Source organism: Rhea pennata, chromosome 22 (genome assembly GCF_028389875.1).
Source record: "Rhea pennata isolate bPtePen1 chromosome 22, bPtePen1.pri, whole genome shotgun sequence".
In the NCBI taxonomy this organism is placed as follows: Eukaryota; Metazoa; Chordata; class Aves; order Rheiformes; family Rheidae; genus Rhea; species Rhea pennata.
The window spans coordinates 5569197-5591715 of record NC_084684.1 but is presented as its reverse complement, the minus strand read 5'-3'; the positions used below and the strand labels follow the sequence as shown (position 1 = coordinate 5591715).

General features: G+C 37.5%; 1 protein-coding gene across 3 annotated transcripts; it reads right to left on the bottom strand.

Moving 5' to 3' along the window:
- Positions 1-1191: 1191 nt before the first annotated feature.
- Positions 1192-20595, bottom strand: C22H1orf159 (chromosome 22 C1orf159 homolog). 3 transcript variants are annotated; one of them, XM_062593342.1, is made up of 10 exons: positions 20553-20595; positions 15049-15201; positions 14811-14901; positions 12839-12914; positions 10698-10802; positions 9738-9803; positions 8233-8367; positions 6079-6104; positions 5708-5738; positions 1192-4042 (listed from the first exon to the last, which is right to left on the bottom strand). In XM_062593342.1, the coding sequence occupies exons 3-10, from the start codon at positions 14880-14882 to the stop codon at positions 3945-3947; spliced, it is 609 nt and encodes a 202-aa protein (XP_062449326.1). In that variant the 5' UTR covers positions 14883-14901; positions 15049-15201; positions 20553-20595; the 3' UTR covers positions 1192-3944. The 3 variants fall into 3 exon arrangements, with proteins under 3 accessions (XP_062449326.1, XP_062449324.1, XP_062449325.1); XM_062593340.1 differs by lacking the exon at positions 20553-20595 and adding an exon at positions 17227-17293; XM_062593341.1 differs by lacking the exon at positions 20553-20595 and adding an exon at positions 16922-16998.
- Positions 20596-22519: the final 1924 nt, after the last annotated feature.

Here is a 22519-nt window from a genome sequence, read left to right as displayed (position 1 = left end):
CTCTATTGTTCCCTGCTGTTGTACATCCACTTACTGCTCTCTCAAGTTCACTCACTACTGATTTCACCTATTGAATTCAGTCAGGTGGCTAATGCAAGGACACTCAGTACTTCCTCTTCCCAAAGTCTATTATATTTTGGTGTGCATAGTGGTCAGAGTCTGTTTAACTGATAAATCACTTTTAAGACTTCCTCTCTCAGTGGGATAATTTTCCAGGTCAATTTCTCTTTATATGTTACACTGTCACCTTCGCTTTGACAGCAAAGTTTATTAGACTTTTCACAGTGTATGCACAGTAAGCATTAAAGCATTTGGCTCATCCTTCTTCATGAGCATACTACACTAAATACAGCATATTTCTCATATATCAGGTTACTTAAGCTAGTTCTGTGAAGGAAAAGAGTACTTCCAAATTTAACTACTCACAGTGCAGATTATATATGGCTCCGCTTTTCAATTTCTTTTGAATCAGCTCTCATTATTACAGATTATTTTGGCAACTTAAGTTCAGAATACAAGATACATTTTTGTTAATAACCATAATAAAAAAATCAGCAAGTGTACCAACTTCCCTGGGAGGGAAGGGAGAAGAAAAGAGAAGAACACACCCTTTTAAAGGAATCAGAGTGTAGAAGACAGATATCAAAATACCAAAACCCAAGACCATAATCCACCATTAAACTGATAAGCAATTGCTTTTATGACCATCTCAGTTTCTGATATATTTAGCATTGTTTAGTAGTCTTCTCTTTGAGACTTGCTACTCCTGCTATCTTCTTTGAATGAGATTTAAGCATACATTGATGTAAAAATTCAGTCATCTTCCAAGGCTACATTCTCTGCTAACGTGTCACCTTACATCACTACAGGTAAGGCCATTATGTATGGCTTTTGCTACCACTCTTATTTATCATTACAAATACGTGTTTGCAAACATTTTGCTTCAAGGTGTAAAGAGATAGTCTGCAGATGACAAGATGTTCTGGAAGCTTTACAGCCTGGATAGCTTACTGTAGAACTGGGTGCTCAGCAGACTCTTTCTGAAACTTAGTTCTGTCGGAGGTAGTGCACCATAGATGCTGAAACAGTGATTTGGTTTGGGTGCTTCATTCTGTGCTTGAAAAGGAAACACATGCATGAATTCCACAGTGGTTAAAAAAGCTCAAAGAAAAGATGTTTATTTTGGCATAATTTAAAAATACACAAATACATTACATATCAATCCTTTGTGTTGGAATTACGTTATTTAGCTCAAAGCTGAGGGCTCATTAAAGCTTTTTTTTTTTTTTTTTTTTTTTTTTTTTAATGTTACTATTATTTTGGAGGGGGGTGAGAACCAAAACATCACATTATGTATTTAAATTAACAGTGCAAATGAACCAGAAACTGTTCAGATCAGGAGTTCACTGTGTCAAATAGCAAAATGAAAGCTGAACAGTTCTTAAAATGCAAAAAACCAACCAAACAAACAAAAAAAAAAAAACCCAAAACAACTGCTGCATTTAAAACAGTTGGGGAAAAAGAAAGAAGAGAAATAACAGGGGGAGAAAGACATTAGCATTCAGAAAAAACTTGACTGCACAGAAGAAGTTAGAGCATTAAGACATTTGACACTGAACTAAGTAACAATACACACTTGAGGATCAGATAGGGTTCAGACAGATACATACATGTAGCAGTGGTGTGGGATATTTAAGTCCCAGTACAACAGTGGCATGAGTGCTCCTTCAACAATTTATGGACAGAAAGAACAGGTTAGCAACTACATAATTCAAAGTTAGCAACTACATAATTCAAAGATGTATCACTATCACTGACAGATTCACAAGCAGAAATTCCCTGCTTTAAAAGGTGCAGTTTCTTGGCATTAGATTATTTGCATAGTTATTCCTTTTCCTTAAAGGTTAGGAAAATATTCAGCAACTAAGTTCAGGAAAAACTTATTGCTTCCAAACAAATTTCTACCTGGGGAAAACCTCAGCAGTATAGACATAAAAAGACATCAAAATGACTAAGACAAAACTGCTGCCTCCTGAACAGGGAACATATGAATTATAAGCATATTTCATATCAAAATGTGAAACATCTCAAATGGAGTTGTCTGTTGTGCTTAGTTTTGTCCACTAGAACAAAAATTTCTTTTACCATTGCCATAGAAAGGTAATATTTCCATATCACAATTCATGTTTTTTTTTTTGAGTCAGCAGACCTTGCTTCTTCATGGTTTGTCCTTTATCCTTAGTCTTTGCCATTGCTTGTTGGGATGCTACAAGAGATCTCTCTCCTTTTTAGGAGATAGACATAAGTAATTATAACTGCACTGAAGCTTGCATAAAAACAGGTCTCTTCAATAAGATAAAACATATCCCCTCCCATACCAATTCTGATCCTACTGCTTTTAACAAGCCTCTAACCATAGGGGGAAGACAATCTGGATCTTTGCACTCTCCATATGTGCATCACATCAACTCAAGACAGCTTTGTTCACATTTTCTGACAGAGGGAATCAACTGTTGTAGTTTGAGATCATTATGTTCATGTCAGTGGCCTGTAATGAAAAGCCACAAAGTCATTTATTTTAGGAGTACAGAACCATAATGTAAGGGGATAAACCAAAACAGGCAATAGCAACACAGGCAGGAAGGAATGCACAAGCTGCTTAGGAATAATTTCACGTGTGGTGAGAGTGACACTTCAACCAATTTAGCAGCCTCAAGTTTTTCACTCATTTCCCAGTCACCCACTCTCATGCCCATACCACAAGTGCCCACTGTGATGATATAAGTGTTCATGTGGTAACACAGTCAACCGCACCAGGAAACAATCTGGTTCAAAGGTAACATAGGCAAAAAAAAAATTAATTATAGGTACATCAATTTCCTGATCAAGTGCACTGCATAATTAGCATAAGATGAACAAGGTCAACCATCTGAGACTAGGAGCTATTTATACTGGCACTGTCAACAAGACAATACTCGTAAAGCTCTGCCACAAGGTGCTGGCCTGCAGATGTCAGTCATGTTAATGAAGAGCTTGATGAAAGAAAACCTATTGGCAGGAATTCACCTGATCTCTCCAATTCATCGCAATAGTCACTGACAAGTCTAAAGGATGCACAGCTACCCTCCAGGAAGTTTGGTTTCCCTTCAGCTACTGTATTGAGGGAAACAAGCTAGTGGAGACCGTCTTTGCATAGCAGGGATAACATAGCAGCCTATCAAAGCCATAGCAAATGGCTTTTTAATCCAGAGACCAAGCTGAAACCATTGTAAAAGCTTTCCAGCAAATTCACGCATTTTAGATCAGATTCGTACTGACCACAGTCTTCAGCAGCAATGAGAACAACAGTATCTGGGTGATCTTGTTTTTCAACTGTCCAATGTCAGAGGCTGAGGAAGATGCTCCAAGAGGCGTCAGTTTTTGCATCAAAAGAATACTGCATTTTAAGTATTGTTATGTTCTCCTACAACACTAAAGCAGTGGCACTTAGTGTTAACATTTACAAGAGGGCCATTCAAACAAGCCCACACCCTTGAGTAATCCCAATATTTTGTGTTGGTCTGCAGCACCAAGACATTCAGCTCTGGAGACAGAGAACATATCACAACATAGAAAGAAAAACTTGTCAAAAACTGAAAGCGTACCAAAGAAAGGCAGATACCGTACAGATTTCAAACACAGCATCTGTAGGAGACAAATGAAACCACAGAGCTGCAACAGTGCATTCCAAACCCACCAAAGCAGTTCACAGAACTGGATGTAGCCTGTCATCAGTATCTTTATATTAGTTCATTTCTCTGTTAATATTTGGCACAAACCCCTTGACACAGTAATTTGGCTTGCATTTAGGTCATCTGCTTGCGATGTTTTCCTGGCACTTCAGTGGATTTAGAAAACTCTTCGACACTGTGTATGCTTAAAAGGTCTTCAGTTAAGAATGAAGGCTAAACATTGCTGACCCTCGTTTCTGCAGAAGAGATCATAGCAGAAGATGCAGATGTCACTATCGACCGTTCTCGTCTGACATATCGCGGCTTCCGAACTGAAATGGTTGGCACAGAGAGATTATTAACATCTGCTGTATAAGCATGCCTTTATCATTAATTTATAATACAATATGCCAAGCAACAGTTCCTCAGTGGCCAGAATCATTCTGGATCATAAAAAAAAAAAATATCACTTAAATGTAGCTGAGATTAGGAAAACGTCTACCAACAACCTTTTTAAGTGTCTAATGGCCTACTATATCGTGTTCACAACGTACTGTCATTTCCATTATTTTAAAGTATTTACAGAACATACAGCTTTCCATTTGCAGCTCTACTAAGAACCCCTCCCCAAACAGCTAATTCTTTTTTTTTATAGTTGCATAAATTCAGGTAAAGAAATACGGCTTTTCACAAGCAGTATTGCCTATTAGTTTAACAGCCAGGTCTAGACCAAATTTGGAATACATGTAAAATAATGTTTAAAAGTTGAAAACTTTCTTAATAAAAAATACATTTCATTTCTACCACCTAGACTTAAAAGGCCTATGCACACATTAGAAGAGGCCAGATATTTTGCTGAGTTTAAAAGGTCATTATTTCCCCACCTCTTAACAGATTTGATCTGTCTCACTTTGAAGTCAACATAAGCTTTGTCATTGTCTTCAAAGTAGATAGATCAAGCTTACAGACAAGGTATCTTAGAGTACTATCCTGAAGAAATTCATGCACTTCCCTAGCCAGTCGAAATTACTTTCACGCATAAATATAAAATGAAACAATTTTTTTTAATTTGTGAAATATATCCTGTACCATCCATTTCTTTTTCAAACTTTGTTGCCTGAACAGAGACACTTGAAAGAATGCCTTTGATCTGACCAGATGTTTTCTATTGCCCTTTTTAGTATATTTTAGGAGAGTCATACACATTAACAACATAAGAACAGCACACACTACTTCCTAAAGGCAGCACAAATTTAGAGGCACACCAAAAAGAAAGCTTTTGCTTTCATATTACTAAGTCAAAGTCTACAACAGTTGACTAAAGTTTGTATTTCTCAGTAACATCCATATGTAGAAACTATAAAGGTCTAGAGAGGAAAATTAAGCCAAGCTTATTAGAGCAATTTTTCTCCAAGAAATAAATTTCTGCATGAGTTTTTTTATGCTTATTAAAACCCACCTTGCCAAAAACAGCCAACCTACAAACAGCCCACACACCGCATACCCACACAGTGTTATATTCAAAACACTCAGTATGTCATTTGTTTCATCAAGACACTTGATATGCTTCAAATCAGTAAGCCTGAAAATGAACTAACCTAGCATCATCAAGAGTCCAATACAGAAAACAGTTCCCTGACTAACTTATTTTCCAGCACTTTAAAAAAATATTCCATCTGCTTGTAAAACTTCTCTATCCTAACTGTCAACAATGCATTTTAACACAAAGTACTTAGTTAGTACTGTAGCTCTACATTAATTAAAGCAATAAATCCCATCAATTGGGAAGATCAACTGGACCAATTTCACTGGACTTCTGACCCTCAAGAGATTACATAGTTCTATATCAAGTTTTACAGGTAATTATTTTGACTTGCTGTGTATTGTTAGCGTACCCACTTTGAGATAGCTTTCCTGTTTTCAATAATGAGATGCCAAAAAGACAATCTAACACGGAAAATATTTGCAGCAATATGCCCCGAAGAACAGTTCCTCACCTGAAGAAGCAGGGGGAGGTATCATGGATGCCTGCATAACAGAAGAATGAATGATTAAGTCAAACAATGTACTTTCTGACTTCACAGTCTCTTATTAAAAAAAAAAAAAAAAGGCAGGAACATTTTACAGTTCCAACAATTTTTAGTGTGCAAACAGTCTTTCTTGCAGAAAGTAGCTCAAGAGAATCTATATGGTCAGTATTCATTTCTTGTGTTTTTCTCAATTTGGACAAAGAACCCAAGACAGTTTTAATTCAGTTTCTCATACATCAGATTAGGCACCTCCATCCTGAATTGTTAAAAGTTTAAGTTAATGTTTACTTGGCAGTTTATGATTGCTTATTCATATTAGAAGGATAGATTTTACTTACCGTTTCACTAGGCTGGAGAACAGATGCTATAAGAAAGAGAGAGAAAGAGACTAACCATCATTAGTTTGGAAGGCTCGAACTGCTACTTTTCTAAAAATGTATGTGCAACAGAATAGTTTTATTGATAAAAAAAAAAAAAAGGTTTTGTCACAAATAGAATCTTATATCCCTACCAAAGTTAAGGATTGAAAAAAATAAAACACCAAAACAGATCAGAATTTCAGAATTCCCATTAGGAGGATACATTGTCTGCGGGATTCTTTTCAATACTAAAGATAAATGGTTGTCAAGGTCTCCAAGAATTTTCTAAGGAGGTAGCCACAGCATTGTCCCTTTAGTATGAAGAAGTTCCAATAGAGAAAAAAGCCAGCTACCAGAAACAGGCAGTACAAATAGAAAGTGATTAAGTTGTCGAAAACTTGCAAGCTGCCTTTATTGGTCACATAATCATGATCCAGAAAGAATGAGAGCTAACACAACAATAAGCCAAATAAATGTTTCTAATGCTTCTTCTGCGAAGAAGAATCTCAATGTTTTAGGCTGCTGGACCAAAGTCAGCTAGAAGTACAAAATGATTATCACTGAAGGCTCGGCAGAGGTCTGGTGTCCTGTCAGTCTAACGATGCGACAGCATGATAGTTCTTGACGCACAAAAAAAAATCTAAGGAGAGTTTTGTACCAACTAAGTTTACTTAAAAACACATTTAAAAGCAGCTTAGAGGTTTCAATTTGGCAGTTATTAGGATGCTAGCAGTTACTGTGGCACTGAGCAATTTAAACTTCAGGTATCTACTGTTGTATAATTTTACAGGAAGCAGCATCACAGACAATGGAAAAATTATATACCATGAAATTACTACAACTAGATATGACATTCCTGGCCACACAGTAGAAGAGTTGTATTGCTCCTCCTATCCCAGTCCTTTTTCTCTTTTAAATTTGAATTGTGACAGTCTAGCTTGGACTTGGTCTTGCAAGGTACATCAATGAAAAAGAGGACAGATATATTTGTTCAGTAGACCTAACCAATATACAGCTTTCTGGTCAACAGAAGGAGCTCTCACATGGCAAATGCTATGCTAGAGACTGTCATGTGAAGGTTTTGAAGGAACTATGTAGGAGGGGCAACACAGGGAATCATAGATTAGCCTCACTTTTGTACAAAATGTTGGGCAAAATGGAGATATAAGCTGTCACATATTTTGCTCACCACCTCCCAGGAGTGGCAGACCAATATAATGAGGACACCTGCAACAACTCCATTGGAACTGAAGAATCTGAAAAAGCCAGATGGCTACATAAAGTCTTACATATTGAGCTAAGTACATCCCAGGTGCTTTTCCCCTAGCTTTTCTGGAATCACTTTGGCATGAATAAGTCAACTCATTCCATTTCACTTAGGTGGATTCATTTCTCAGTTACAAAAATGCCAGAAATAAAGAATAAATTTCGTTATAAAAAGAAAAGCTAAAGTGAATGTACTGTATAAAACATTCAGGCAGTTGCTTCTTCAAGACCCAGCAGTTCATACATACAGAGGACAAACACAAATGACTGAATAATGTAATAATGAGGAACCTCAAAAACCACTTCCTTGCTCCTGCTGCTGATTCATCTATGATAAATCCATTGCCCTTTGGTCCTACACTTTCCTTTTCTCTAAACCAGGGATAAACAACAGCTTCTTTCTGTAAGACTTTATAAATATCTGGCATTTTGCACACTGAAATAAATAGGTATTATTAAATTCTATTAAAATGTGTTGTGTGTAAAAAGCACTGGGGCTTTTTGCTTATTTTTAAGCAAATAGCTAATATGAAGTGAAGCCCAATGCCATGCATAATACTATAGGAAATCTTTAGAAGAAGTGAAAAATACTAGTTGGGTTAGTCAGAGATAGTGTAATATGCACCTAAGCACAATTAGACCGAGAACAGATATCTTCTGCACTATCATAAAAACATAGCACCACGAACACACAGCAGTGAAAAGTATTTCATTAGTTTGCATTGCTTTGAATGAATGGAAGAGACAGCAGTAACCACATAAAGCTAGAACAGTGACCTGAAGAAATTAAAAGGATTTTAAACGAGGAAACTGAGCAAAGGCCAAAAGTTTACGGATGAAATAGGCAATTACTTAGAGGTATTTTACCTTTATTTCTTCTGTAGAAAATGTTAGGAAGTTTATTGGCACGTTTGAGGTAGAAGAAAGAAGCAACAGACAGAATCAAGAATAAACTGATGAAAAATGTTCCCACAATAAGAGAGGCTGCCACTTCCGGGCCTCCTGTGAAAAATCAGAGAAAATAATACGATCAACTAGAAATCTCTTCTAATAGAATAGTTAAACAGAAGATACAGAACAACTTCCTGATCTTTATATGAGAAAGAAAAAAAATAAACCTACATTTGTTTTTATACACCAAGTCCTCACAAAGGCCTCAGTGAAACACTTGCTAAGATCTTTTTATAGTCATTTAATTATATGACAGGCTTCCCCCCAAAGTCAATAAAGTCTTAGTCTCGACTTTTCTGAAGAGGGGAAAAAAAATTAACCCATCCTTCTCTTTTTTATAACTTTCAAAACCAGTGCCAGGAGGCACTGATCATTAATATTAATTGTTATTTTGTTGCTTTAGTGAAGTCTCCTGAAGACAGGACTCATCAACAGGCATTAAACCACCGGTACAGTTCACTCAGTATTATGTTTTCCACAAGTGACTGATACAAAAAACCTCCCAAGAAGGCAGACATTAGCAAAAGGTGTCCTCCTCCATCTCTACCACCCTTCCCCTGCCCCAAACTCTCCATATAGATTATGGCAGTTTAATTTGTTTGTTTTATGATCACAAATAGCAAGTATTTTAAGAAACAGAAAATGTTTACAATTTTGTTACAGACAAACCGAAACAACAGATATCTCTGACAAGTTCTTCTTGAGAAATTCACAGTCTAACAGCAAGAGATACTTCAGATCAGGTATATGCAGATAACAAGACAAATGTTTGAAAGGGATCAGTAGTACCCAAGATTTACTTGGCTCTATAGCTTTCCTTTCCAAGGGTACTGATGTTAAACACAGTCTAAGTCACCTCATTTTGCATTCTATCTCTTGCTGAAGTATGCAGTGATGCTATCTGAATAGTCTTAATTTATATTTTCTTATCTGTGTCAAACATTTTTAAGAGATTAAAAATTTAAGAGAAGTGACTGGTCAGCAGTGATTACTATCTATCTATAAAAAGGCTAATCAAGTTTTTCAGTCATGTAACAGGTGTGTAATGTTGTCTCACTCCCCAAAAACCAAAATCCTTCCAGCATAAGGTTCAAAAATCAAGTCATGGGGTTTAAGAAATAACTGGCTTGATTGGTACCAGAAATCACCTCAAGATTGGTATAACAGGATGAAATTATCATACAGGATGAAATTATCATTCAGTAAAAGAAATGCAGTTACCTCAAAATTCAATGCTAAGACTCAAAAAAGATTCAATTTGAGAGCAAGGCAGAACAAGTAAAAATGTCTGCTACCTTTAGAGTAAAATTTGTGCTACAGGAAAAAACATTTCACCAAATGTCACATCATGAAGGAGTTAGTATGTAGCAGATAATCACGAAGCCTGCATCTAATGTATATTTCTATTTCCATTAACTCACCTATGTTCTGTATGAAGGGAGTTACAGTGCTTATATTCATTTGGAAATTCATTCCTCTGCTACCAGCTGTAATAAAAAAAGAGACATTTTTAAAGCAACGCCTTACCGTAACTGTGTATATATTGAAAATCTGAGAAATTTGATAGCCTTTTATTAAGTAATTTGAAATTGTAAAAGAATGCTGGTTTCTCCCGTGAGAATTTTGAATTTCAAAAAAGGAAGAAAACATCATCATCATTTGTCCAAAGAGAAAACTATTGACGAGTACATTTCTCTGAAACTTAGATCAAGTTTCTTACATTTGTTTGCTTATAAATATTTTAAGTGAAAGAGGTATCTTAACTGTCAAATAAAAATCATACAAACAAAATGAATCTGGCCTCCTCCATATAGATTTTTCAGGGAACTCAAGTACATGATGAGCTACTTGTGCTCTGGAGAAGTCTCTAGCAAATGCCCATGGCAAACATCTTTTTCTAAAAATGAGAGATCAAAACATTCAAGAAATACTGCATTTATTGTGTTTGTCTGATGCAGGTCCTACTATGCAAGTTTAATCATTTTCATTTTTAGGACTTTGCATTTTTATTTTGAGAACTTCTATTCATCATAATTATGCTACTTTTTTCATGTTGCATTTGCTTTTGCAGATTAGATACTCTTAAGACATAACAAGATTTCGAATTCTTTTCTCTTCCTAGTTTCTGGAATGGTTCCACAGCACTGTACACAGTTTCTGCCAGCTCAACTTGAAAATTTCCATAGGTTTTGTTGATTACCTATTTCAAAATTTCCAAAGTACATTAGGACTCTAGAAAATGCTGAAATTTTGTAGGGATGGAAAAAAGATTCTGAAACATTTAATTCTTTCTTGAATGTTCTTTGCTGGACTACGTATGCAAGAGAGATCTCAATACCAAAAGACTCCTGTCAAAAAAAAAGGAACGGTAAATGACTTACAATTTCTGCAATCAGTCAGATTGTAAACAGGTGCAACAGGAAGGGTTTCATTTTTGCATTTAATGCAGCTACTACTGCCATCCTCATTCCATCGCCTGTAACAACCTGCATAAGAATAAGATGTTACAGTAATCTGAAAACAGCAAAAGAAGCCCTGGAGTTATTTCCTGGTCTTCAGAAAGACGCAGAGGTAACAGAAATTCCCTCAGCTTGGTCTACCAATGACAGATGTCTCTTGCTTCCTACCACACTACACAAGTTAAGGTCTCATTTCCAAGTGTTTATTCCAGAAAAGATGCAACCTTTTAAGAGATAAAAAAGGAGAAAGTTATAAGCAAAGAACTCCCAGAAGACACAGCTCCATTTGCCATTTCACATATTTTAGTTTTAAGAAAAATAGGAAGTTTGTGACAAACTGCAAGACCCCTCAATAATACTAAAAAAGAAGTACAATTCTGCTTTTTATCTTCAGAGGTCATACACTGTTGAAATAGAATTTAATGTCACCGTTATATATAGTAATGAAAGCAGAAATAGGAAGGGACAAAGATGCTAAGAACTAGAAAAGAGCGCACTTAGATGAAAAAAGATGCTGAGGTCTCTATCACGTGATTGCTGACAAACTAACAATATGAATGGTACCATAATGCAGCTTGTTTCTATGCCTCGATATTCTCTAGTATCATACTATTTGTTTCACTTCAAAAAAACCCAAGACTGTTTAAACTAGTCTGTGACAGACAGTAAGAGTTTTGCATCAACTACATTACCAGAGCAAGCTGGAAACTGTTTAAACTTTCATCTTAGGCAGTATCTTCAAAGTCAAAATCTCTTAATTTATGTTTAAAGGAACATATTGCTAGCTCTACATTAAAAAAAAAAAAAAAAAGAAGAAGAAGAAAAAAAGTTATGATATGTCTTCAGTAACAACTTTATTTAATACAATAAAGCCGTGGTGGTTTCACTTAAGGCTTGTGTGTTGTAAAACTCAAAACATGAAGATTAGGATATTCCCACTCTACCATATTACAGCCTAAATTTTAAGGTTAAAAAAAAAAAAAAAACCCAAAACACAATCTTACTGTGCTGGCTAAAATCCAATTCTTTAGAGTCTTGGGCCAAATTAGTTTCAATTATTCCATAAGCACACAATTAGTAAGGTGTTGATTTGAAAACAACTCTGCTGTTACACTTTCCTGAGAGGAAAGCAGCACACTTGATGCCTACAGTCAAAAATTATATCTGACATCTAATCTAACACAAACAGGCTCAATATAAAGGCAAAGCCTTTCTACGGTAATAGAAAGGAAGCACCAGAGCACTTATCTGACACCAAAGATTTTGGTAGATCACCGTTTTACAGTATGATTTAACAAAATGCAATTTCATACCTTAGAGACAATTGTTTATACCATGTCTAAGATCATGTAGAAGTAGAAATAAATGCAGTAATAAAGCAATAGTTAAACAAGTTAACAAGGCTAACAAATTACACTTAAAATGCTTTTTTAAGAAGAAAATTCACAAGTTAATTACTGAATCAAGAACCTGGTCCCAATTTTTAAATCATTAATCCTCTTGTTAAAGTGGGGCCTGAAGCAGCTTCCTTGTTTTTTAATATATGATTAAAAGAAAATAAAAGATTGCATTAAAAAAAAAAGAGAGATCACTCTTTTATGCTATCAGTAGAAAGTGACCAAAGTTTTAAACTCCATTTAGGGAAAGAAAAACCCTCTACTTTAAACAACACAAGGAAGAATGAGGCATTCTGCGCTAATGAAAGAACACTGAAGTTATTCTTACTGCTCCTTTAGGTATACTTTTCTACATTTTTCCTTCCATGCTTATTATATGCACTAGCTCTTACATAACCCCAATGCACACTAAATAAAAAGGTTCAAAAAAAAAAAAAAAAACCCAAGAAACAAAAAGCAAGCTTAGTAATAAGAGTTTATTCTGCTTCCCATGCAAGGACAATTTCTTGTGAGTCATAACCAGCAATACCTGCATATAGAGGAATAAAGTCTTCAACATGCACATGCACTAATTGCATTTTTTCCCTCCCTACATAATCGGATGCTATATTTTGGTGCTAGTTATCAAAAACAATTGAAATTTCATTAAACAGTAACACACTATACCTGGACTGCACTGGTTGGTTACTGGACAGGAACTGTTTGTATCCCACACATCCACACAACATTCTGTCTCTGAAATCTAAGAAAAAGATTACAATACATTTCCTAAAGTTCTTGGCTTTACTGAAATAATTCAGTAACAATCTACAGAGATTGTTGAGAAATAAGCTGTAACTACAGCTAATACCTGCAGTAGCTTTTTTTTTTCATGTTAAGCAACACTGCAAGAAGAAAATGGGCTAGATGCACTATCAAGCCCATTTTGACTGTCAGTTGCTGCTCAAATTGAGGTTTTGATAACAGATGTACAAGAAGCTATACATTAATACTGACTTTAGAATAAGCCTTGAAAAATTGCTTTTGAAAATATTTGCTAAATTCTTCATAATGAGGCACAGTTTAGAGGGGAGTTATCATTCCCATGGCACCACACAAGTGCCCTAACAGTTTTGCTCAGAATTCATTCTTCACTTCAAAAGTCTTCAAAAGTTTTTTCTTTTGTATTTAAATCTCCTTTTTCAAAACATCTTTAGAAGATTACAAGTATTTTAAAACTGCAGTAGGATTTACATACAAAGCAATAAACTCTTTCAACTTTAGGATGCCAGTACTAAGCAGTAGTCAAAACAATTCACACTGATCTGGGAAATTTAGAAAAAGAACGACTTAAAGGAAGGATATATTATTAGAAAAAAGACTGGAAAAAACAGTTGGCACTGAATACCCATATTGCTACCAAAGATAACATCTACATAAAGCAGAGCAATCCAGCAGAACTACAAAAGCTTTTTCCTTCAACAATATATATATAAAAAAAACTTTACACATCCTGAAAGCAGATAGTTTATTTTAATTTTTGTTTATGTAAAAACCAGTTTCAAAATACTGCAAGTTGTGACATAAGCATAGAGGTAGATGGTTGTTAGGATTTCTATGGTTCTTTTGATAGATATTATTAAAACTCCTATAGGCCTGGGCATATACACTTTCTGCATGTGTACAAAAAAAATAAGCTATATAGCTCCTACGCCTTTTTAAGTTTTGCAGATACCTTCCCCTAAAGCAGACAGCAAGTCAAGCCAGCCTTAAAAAGAGATGAAGTATCTTTGTTCAAAAGTAACAAGATCTGACCTATATTCAAACAAATAAATAACTTGAAAATATACCTAACATGTAAGAGCCAGTACTATCTGCTAATCAGCAAATCCATGAAATCTAGAGGTGGCAAAAAGCAAAGCTATCAGAAGAAACGGTTGTGACAGTCAAAACTGTAATTATTAGGCAGACTTCATGCTGTTAGTGCTTCATGAGGAGAAAGGGCAGATTACAGTAAAGAACCAAAGATCAACAGACAACATACGTAAGCCCATTAAAAAAAAAAAAAAAAAAAAATTTGTTGGTTTAACCCTCCTTGAAGCAGGGTTTTATATTCTGATCTTTTTCTATTACATGAGGCAGTACTGGCTTCAGAGTTCTTCAGTCACTTCTAAAGTTAACCTTTTAGCATCCATGTTTGGGACTGTTTGTAGTTTAACTGCTAAGAAGCTTGAAAACTGTTTTTTTCCATATCAAGGTATTCCCCTTCCAGCGTGAAGTTCTGCCAGTTGCATCTGTGCTAGCTTACAGGCATGAGCAAGGATTCCATGCTTTAATAGGCAAGCAGCCCTCATAACAAATTCTCCCTCTGTAAATGATCCAGCTAATGACCAGCAGTTGTACAGCATTTCTGAGAGCATCTTCTCTCACTCTTTCCTCACATATGGGGCAAAATTTGCCTGGACCATTGAATTAATCTTCAAAAGAAAATCATACTTGGAGAAAAATGAAAACTTAATACTGATATTCATAGGAAATACAGGCTACACTAATTTCCCTTGAATTATAAAGCCTTCTCTAAACTGCAATTACAAAGGGAAAAAAAATCTGATCCTTTGGTTTTCAGAGTACCTAGCATCACAAAGCAAGAAGTACCTACCAAAGTCTGAGTAGATTTGCTGGCAACTTCTGCTACAAGTTTAGTTAAGAGAAGGACATATGGCACCTCCATGCCCAGGAATGACAGAGGTCTAAATAAGAACAGGGAAAGAAATCAGGATGTCTTATTAATGACAGATGAATTAGTCTTTCCCTTTGCTAAGAAACTTCTGCCAAAACATTCATTTTATTTGAATGCAAAGGCCTTTAATTAAAAATGCCAAAGGGGAATGACTTACCTTGGTTAAAGGTACAAATTTGAGACATTCAGAATTTTCCCTCCAGCTGCAGAGGGACAGGTTTCTGGCTATGGCAGACTGTGGTTGCTAAGAAACGAGCCTTATCAGTCTGTTCCAAACAGGGTGATGCAGAGACTATTCCACACCCAGGATCTAAAAATCAATGTGATTGCAATAACAGTTACTGCCTGGCACCAGTGCTGATAAGCCTCTCCACTGTTACAGACTCCTTCGGCTGCAGCACTGAACTACGATGGATTTGTATCAGGACAGAGAGCACATAGCACTTTGAAAAGACAATACTGCAATTTATTTTTCCCATAACACAGTTCTGAAGCATTAATGAAGTCAGCCTGTTAATAAGCAATATTTCCCAATTATCTGAAAACAGTTCTTCTCAATCTGGAGCAGAGTACTTTGTATAGTCTCCTACGTATCTCAAATCCACTCCCCAACACACATACTTTTCCCATATAACTGCACATACAAACCAAATAAAGCCCACAGTTCTTATATTAAACTGTTTGGATAAAAGTCCAAACATTCCTGATATCATTCCTGATCTGCATCGTCCAGACACTTCCTGTGTCAGTGCTACAGTATCTACCCATCTCCTTGTCAGTATGTTGCTGAAAGCTGCATCTACTTTCTCTCTCCAACTATTTTACATGCAGCCTGACAACTTTAGAAAAACAGTCTTTTATAAGTAAAACATGGGAACAGACAACACCCTTTAACTGAGGCTTAATAAGAGGAAAGGGTTACAAAGGAAGCCTGCAAACTATATGGGAAAACTCCTTCAGTGACTTTTATAAACTGAAATGTTACTGCTTTCTTTTTAATCTAGTGAGGAGTTTTAAATTACTGTAAAATAACTATCATAACCCCCAGTAAGTTTTCATTTGAAGAAAAACAATCATTGAACAGTTTCGACAATTAATTTCTATTCAATTTTTGAAATCACTTACACATATCTTGTTGCCTCAACTTCAAAATAAGTTCATCTTGGCAGAGAAACTTATTATTGCCTTCTGCTATCCACTGAAAGCTCTAAGACTAAAAATTCTGAAAACCAGACTCCAGTCTTTCTGCTATAGGTAATTTCTACAGTTAATGAAGATTTGTGCAGAAAAGGAGAAGCTCGCACTGTCATGATATCTTTTGATTTAAATGTAACAATGGATGTCAAGTCTGTTGGCATCAAATTGATCATCCATGATACATCAATTCACATACACAACCACAGTCACACCTATGCTGAAATGAAAAGCTGGCAGTTAGTACAAATGCACTATGCACATGACACTAGCCAACAAAGAACAAGATAGCCTCATTAGCCTTGCTCTTGGAAACACAGATTATAGGAATTAGGGAATGTAAGCAGCAAGGAGCCCCAACATACAGAGGGATTCGCCAGAATCGGACACTAAGAGATAGTTAGCTTCAGAAATGACACCGCCATCACATCCCACATGAAAACAAAAATGGGTTATAGCAGCTTACAGAACTGCTGGAAAGTGATGGTACAGACATGAAGCAGAGGGAAAAATTAGCTTTGGGAAATTTTACAGAAGGATGGAAAGACACACTTCTAATTTACAACTAGGTTCACAAATTACTGACTAAAAAGCATTAAGACATTATTTTTCAGCAATGCATGGGGTGACAAGATTCCTCAAATGCAAACATCTGTTCTAATAAAAAGGTGATAACATCTCAGCAGATGAGAGGAAATAACAGTGCATAGCCCCGGAAGCCAAGAACTCCTAGCTTACAGCTTTGATAACACCACTTTCTTCATGAGCAAATTTGAGCAGAACAGAAGCTACATACAACTCAAGTAAGTGATTGCAAATGTGGGCATTGCACTTACCTAGTTTGACAGACAGCTTTCCGCTCATATATCCTAGTACAGAAGTACTTCTATAAATGTCACAAATAATCGTATATTAATTACATGGGTGCAACTTTAATTTGCATATTTAACCTTTTTAACACAGTAGAATTTCTCTCTTTACACCTTTGTACTGCAGTAAAGGCTTAGTAACTTTTAGAGTTAAGTAAATCTTAGGGTTTGTCAAGGCAGTCCAGCAGAGCCTAACATTAAAACAAAATCTCAAAGATGTGCACATGGATGGATGTATTTTAAACAAATACATTCATAGTTTGCTTTATTACCTATCAGTTTTCTACACTCCATCTTCGAAATGAGATATTGCTTCTTGGCTGAGAAAGGCTTCCTCTGGGGAAAAGAGTCACAGTTGATAAAATCATTTGTGGATAACTTCATCACTTTGGACACTATGCGCAGATTTTTGTCAATACTTGATTACTATAATAACTGTAAATACTGGGAGAAGGCAGACAAAAAAGCAATTTGTTTAAACAAGTACATTTTTGTCATCTAGAAAAATATCTATTTTCAGGAATAAGTCATGCTAAAAAATAAAACACTTGTAAAAATAGCCACTGCCAAAGTTCCCAATCCTCCTCTTTGTGAAATGGAAATAGCCATACACCATAAGCTCGACATTGTTTGCCTTGCCATTCCTGAAATAAATTAAGTTACTAATCAACAAGAGCATTGCATTTGAGGACAGATATTTGTTCACAGCCACTAACGATTGTAACAAACCAGAACACCCTGCGGCTGTTCCAGTAGAAACAGGACACAAGATCTAGCTGTCCTCAAATTATCAGAGACTTGGTATTTTTCTTATTTCTGTGAAAGAGATGAATAATATTTTTAAAAAATTATATTTTGTTTGAATCAGTTTTTACTGCAAAATGAAAGCAGAGATGAAAAAACTGCTTAAAACTCCCAAACATATTAAAACATGTTACATTTACTTGATTTACATTTACTCCAGCTCTCAGAACCACTTCATCACATCCTGCTCAACTGTCTTTCAGACAGTAAAAATCAGAGACCCATAACCTAATATATAAAATATTATCTCTCTGAATGATACAGAAAGGCATGAATTCACACCATGAAGGTAACACTACGTATGTGTTTTTTTAATTTTGGGTAATGCCCATGAAACTTATCGGACAGAACAGAACATCCAAACACTTCTAACAAGAAGAAAACATATGCAGTGTTCCTAAAGCTTGAATGTGCCACAGCTCAACAAGGTTGAAAAGTGCTTTTGGCTTTTAAGTCAAAGGACAAAGCAAGTGCAGGACTGCCAAACAAGACAGCACCTTCAAGTAGGGATTTGTACTGTTGATTGGCCTCCCCTTAAAAAACATGGAAGTAACACAACTCTTTTTATCGCTTTCCAACCACAAGCCAATCATAGCCTTTTTACTGCCAAACTGAACAATATTTTCTGTCGTGATTTAATTTAGAAAGGAAAAGCTCTAGAGCCTCCAAGACACTCAGTACAGTCTAATGCAAGCCATGCCACAGAATGAGGTAGCTGAAGTTTTATTTTTTAAATTAGGTATGTAAGTTGATCAGGGTAAGAAACACATAAAAACAATTCATAAGTTAAAAAAAACACCTATGGCTGCCCATAGAATATGTTTTATGTTATATATGTTTGGCTGTGTTTTCTCTTCAGATTAGGAAAATAATGTCATACACAAATCAGACCCAAATTAGAAAGTATTTATGCTGTAGGCGCCAGCAGTTTTGAGAACACAGACATTTTAATTTAAAGGGGATTTCACACCAGAGTTCCACATTTGAAACAAATCTCAATCACTCACTAGTGCTACAATACACAAGTTAAATATATTAAGATTTCCCTATGTGATATTTTTTCTCATTGCCTTAAAAAACACCCATACAATTCATGATGAATGCTAAACACTAGAGTTTTCTCCCCCACTCCTGAAAACAAGTGCTTTATTTCATCTTTATGTCTACATTTTCCGTATCTATAGTTGTATATCTATTATCTCTGTGGCACTGTCAGTATCCCACTGGCTTGAAGCATTGCTGGAGCATTGGATGAGCAAGGTATTTTTTTTTCAGGTAGGGAGAAAAAGATGGCATTGAGAAGAAATGCTGCTGTGGTAGTTTTACAGTCTACTTAGATCAGAGTGAAATGGTATCAGCCTCATTCTGCCAAGGGGTTTCTTAATTCTGAAGTGGCCTTGAATTACTCATGACAAACAGTGGTACCAGAAGAGACAAAATGTAGTTTCACAAACCACAGACTTGTAAAGGCCTAAAATCTCACTTATCAGCTAGCTCCCTCAGAGGCAAGCAGCAGAATACTGCATTTTCCTTAGACAACACTGAATGCTTATGATACATGGTCTACTACTAATTTCTCATTGACTCATTCTCATATGTTTCATGCTGAATCTGCACAGCAGAATAGGTGGAGGTTGTGCTTAGAACAATCCTTTATAAATTAAAGCTGAAGCAGGACTTGTTTTTCCAGCTTTCTTACCATAAGCCAAGATAAGAACTAATCCCTCTACCATCACAACAGAATGATTAAAAACAGGCCAGCAACCAACAATTACAAAGACACACCTTCCATTCAAGACAATTAAGATATTTGCTCTAAGCTAGGTTTCCCTCAAAAAGCAGTAATGTAATTGGAACGTGCCTACAGCAGACACCAGTGAGCACCAACATGTACACTTGTTCAGTCAACTAAAATTTGGCTGTAACACCTGCTAGTATTACAGCTGCCATTGCAGTCTTAAAGCCGAGAGCAGAAATGAATACTGACAGAGTTTGGTTGCCAACAGCGTACCATATACTACAGGGAAAAGCGTTTTGGAAATGCAGCACAGGCTGTTTCATCTGCCTCCTGGCAATACAGCAACAGAAGTCTGTGTTGCAGTTGTACGTGTTTCTTTGAAGTTTAACCAAAAAAAGAAAACCAACCACCAGAAGTCCCAGATCACCAAAGTACAAAGAACTGACTTAGTTTATCAGGGTGTGTGCGTGGGAAAGGTACCAAAACTTTTATTTGGCCTTGAGGAAGAGATGATTCGTTTCCAAATGCGCCTTTGCGGGGGGAGGGCAAAAATAAATAAATAAATAAAAGCATTTAAAACACAGCAGAGACCACTTAAGATGTGCAAGGAACGAAATCGCCTTGGAAGAGCTTAGGCAGAAGACAGGAGGAGGAGGGAGGCTCCAGCCTTGCCCTGCGCGGCCGCCCGCTGCCCCGCTCCCCCCCGGCTCGAGGGACAGGGCTTTTTCCGCCAGGAACGCGCCCTCCCCCGCAGCCCCCTCTCCTTCTGCGGGCCGCCGCCTCGCTCGATACACTTCGAAGCGCTGATTTCTGCCGCCGCCACCCGCGGCCGGGCAGGCGCTCGGGGCCGGCCCTACCTCGCGCGGCGCCGCGCCGCGGGGGCAAGCGAGGCCCGCTGCTGCCCGCGCCGGGGCAGGAGCCTGCTGCGCCTCGGCTCGGCTCGGCTCGGCTCGGCTCGCCTGCCCGGCGACGCCTCCCGCTCCCCGCACGGCAGGGCGGCGCCCCGGGCCCGCCGCCAGCCCCGCGCCCTCGCAGCCTCCCCCACTGCCTCCTCACCTGAGGAAACAACCCCCCAGCAGCGCCGGCGGCAGGTTCCCTTTCGTACCCCCCGCCCTCAGGCGGCGCGCTGCCCGCTCCCTCCCGCGACACCCCGGGAGTTGTAGTTCCTTCCCTGCCCGCCGCACCTCGGGCTCCCCAGAACGGCGCGGCGGCAGGAACTACAAGTCCCAGCATCCCTCGCGCCGCTGCCTACCTGTGCCCTCCTCCCCGCAGGTAACCCCCCTTCCCTAGCCAGCTCCTGCAGCCCTTGGCCGGCACCGCCCCCCGCTCGCGATGCCTCCTGGGAAGTGGAGTCCGGAACCTGACGAAGGCCGAGGACCGGGTGTGTCTCCAGTACTACAACTCCCAGTGCGCACCGCACGGGCGCGGCCATTTGAGCGTTGCTTGGCGACGGAGACGCCCCCGGAGGGATGGCGGGGTGCAGGAACGGCGAAAGCGGCAGCAGGAGGGCAGGAGACAAGCGGGGGGCAAAGAGCATCGCTCCCCGGGTGGAAAGGCCAGTGGCCCCATCAGGGCACGTGGGGTGCTGGCATGGAAGGCAGATGCGTGTTCACCACTCACTGAGTGCTCTATTAAATGGTAGATACCGTGATAAAAATTATCAAATATTTTATTAAAGATTTATCAGGATAGGAGATGGAAGGAGGTCACAGCACGTCCAAACTCCTCCCAACCCTTTACATGTTTTGCAAGTACTTTGATAGCATCTGCTTGCATCATCCTGGTAACACTCTCCTGATAAGTGCTGGGATTTCAAAGAAATGAAGGAAGCACTGAGAAGGTTGAGGACGATGCTCATTTCCAAAGGATGACACACAGGAATAGAGTGCTTACCTAAGCATACTCTGATATCATCAGGTCTCAGCCCGATTAATTACTGCTGAAATGTAGCAGAAAGGGTAGAATCTCTTAGCATAACTAAGGCTTGAAAAAGATGGCAAGACAAAAAGCTGCATTTGAGCTCTGGAATCTAAGTCTTCATAGAAAACAGTTTTCTACCTCTTGAAAATGTGAATTAAAATGTGGTCCAAGAAAACTATATTACACTACATTTTGCAACAGGTCTAAACGATAAAGCTTATATATAATGTCAAATGCCATTTGGGAAATAAGTCTATAGAATAATTTTAAATGAAACATTCAAAGTATTTAAATTCCATGAAAGTTGCTCTCTTCTGGACCATATATGGAGATATTTTTTCAGGAAGGAAGGAACTATTTTGTTGACTATGAGTTGAATGAAATTTTTTACCAATAAAATTCATATTCACTTTTGCTGAATATTTAAGTCACTTTGCAGATGAAAAGCTGGAGACAGCCCTTCACAAATTCTGTAACCTGGGTACCTCAAGAGAACTGCAACTTGATGTGCATTTTTTTTTTAAAAAAAAAAGTAAGTGCAATGCCTGAGAGCAGAACCAAAAATCTCAGAGGAAGACTTCTTTATCTGAGAACACTGTCTCACTGTCTGAGAATAAGAGAATAAGATTGCAGAAAGCAAAAAAAAAAAAAAAAAAAAAAAAAAGTGAACAGAATTATCCAAGTATAGAAATAGTCTTTAGATCTAAGCAATTTGAGTAGCTCAAAACAATACTGAATGAAAAATTCAGAGATTCCATTGTATGTAAACAAAAAATATGATTTTTTGCCTCCACCAACTTACTATCAGCTGATTTATAACATCAGGAGAATCTGGCTTTCCATTTTATTTAAATTATTTATTTATGGACATGGAACAGAACCAGGATGAATTTATGATGTCACTATTAGCTGAACTGTTTTACTAGCAGAACTTATATTCAGCAAACTACACTAGTGCTAATACAGAGCTTTATTTTCCCTCCTTTGGTGTTCTTTTTGTTATAAAAGGTAGCAGTGTCTTTATATATAAAAATCTGTTAAAGTACACAAAGGTAGAAAGTGGTAAAACAAATATTTATCATTCCTAATGAAACATTTATTTG

Excerpts from the sequence above, each read along its gene's own strand:
- C22H1orf159 (XM_062593342.1), bottom strand. The coding sequence starts at position 14,882 with ATGGAGGTGCCATATGTCCTTCTCTTAACTAAACTTGTAGCAGAAGTT. Across the intron at positions 12,915-14,810 it reads GCAAATCTACTCAGACTTTG|ATTTCAGAGACAGAATGTTG; the intron begins GTAGGTACTTCT and ends TCTTTTTCTTAG. Across the intron at positions 6,105-8,232 it reads TTTCTACAGAAGAAATAAAG|CATCTGTTCTCCAGCCTAGT; the intron begins GTAAAATACCTC and ends TCTTTCTTATAG.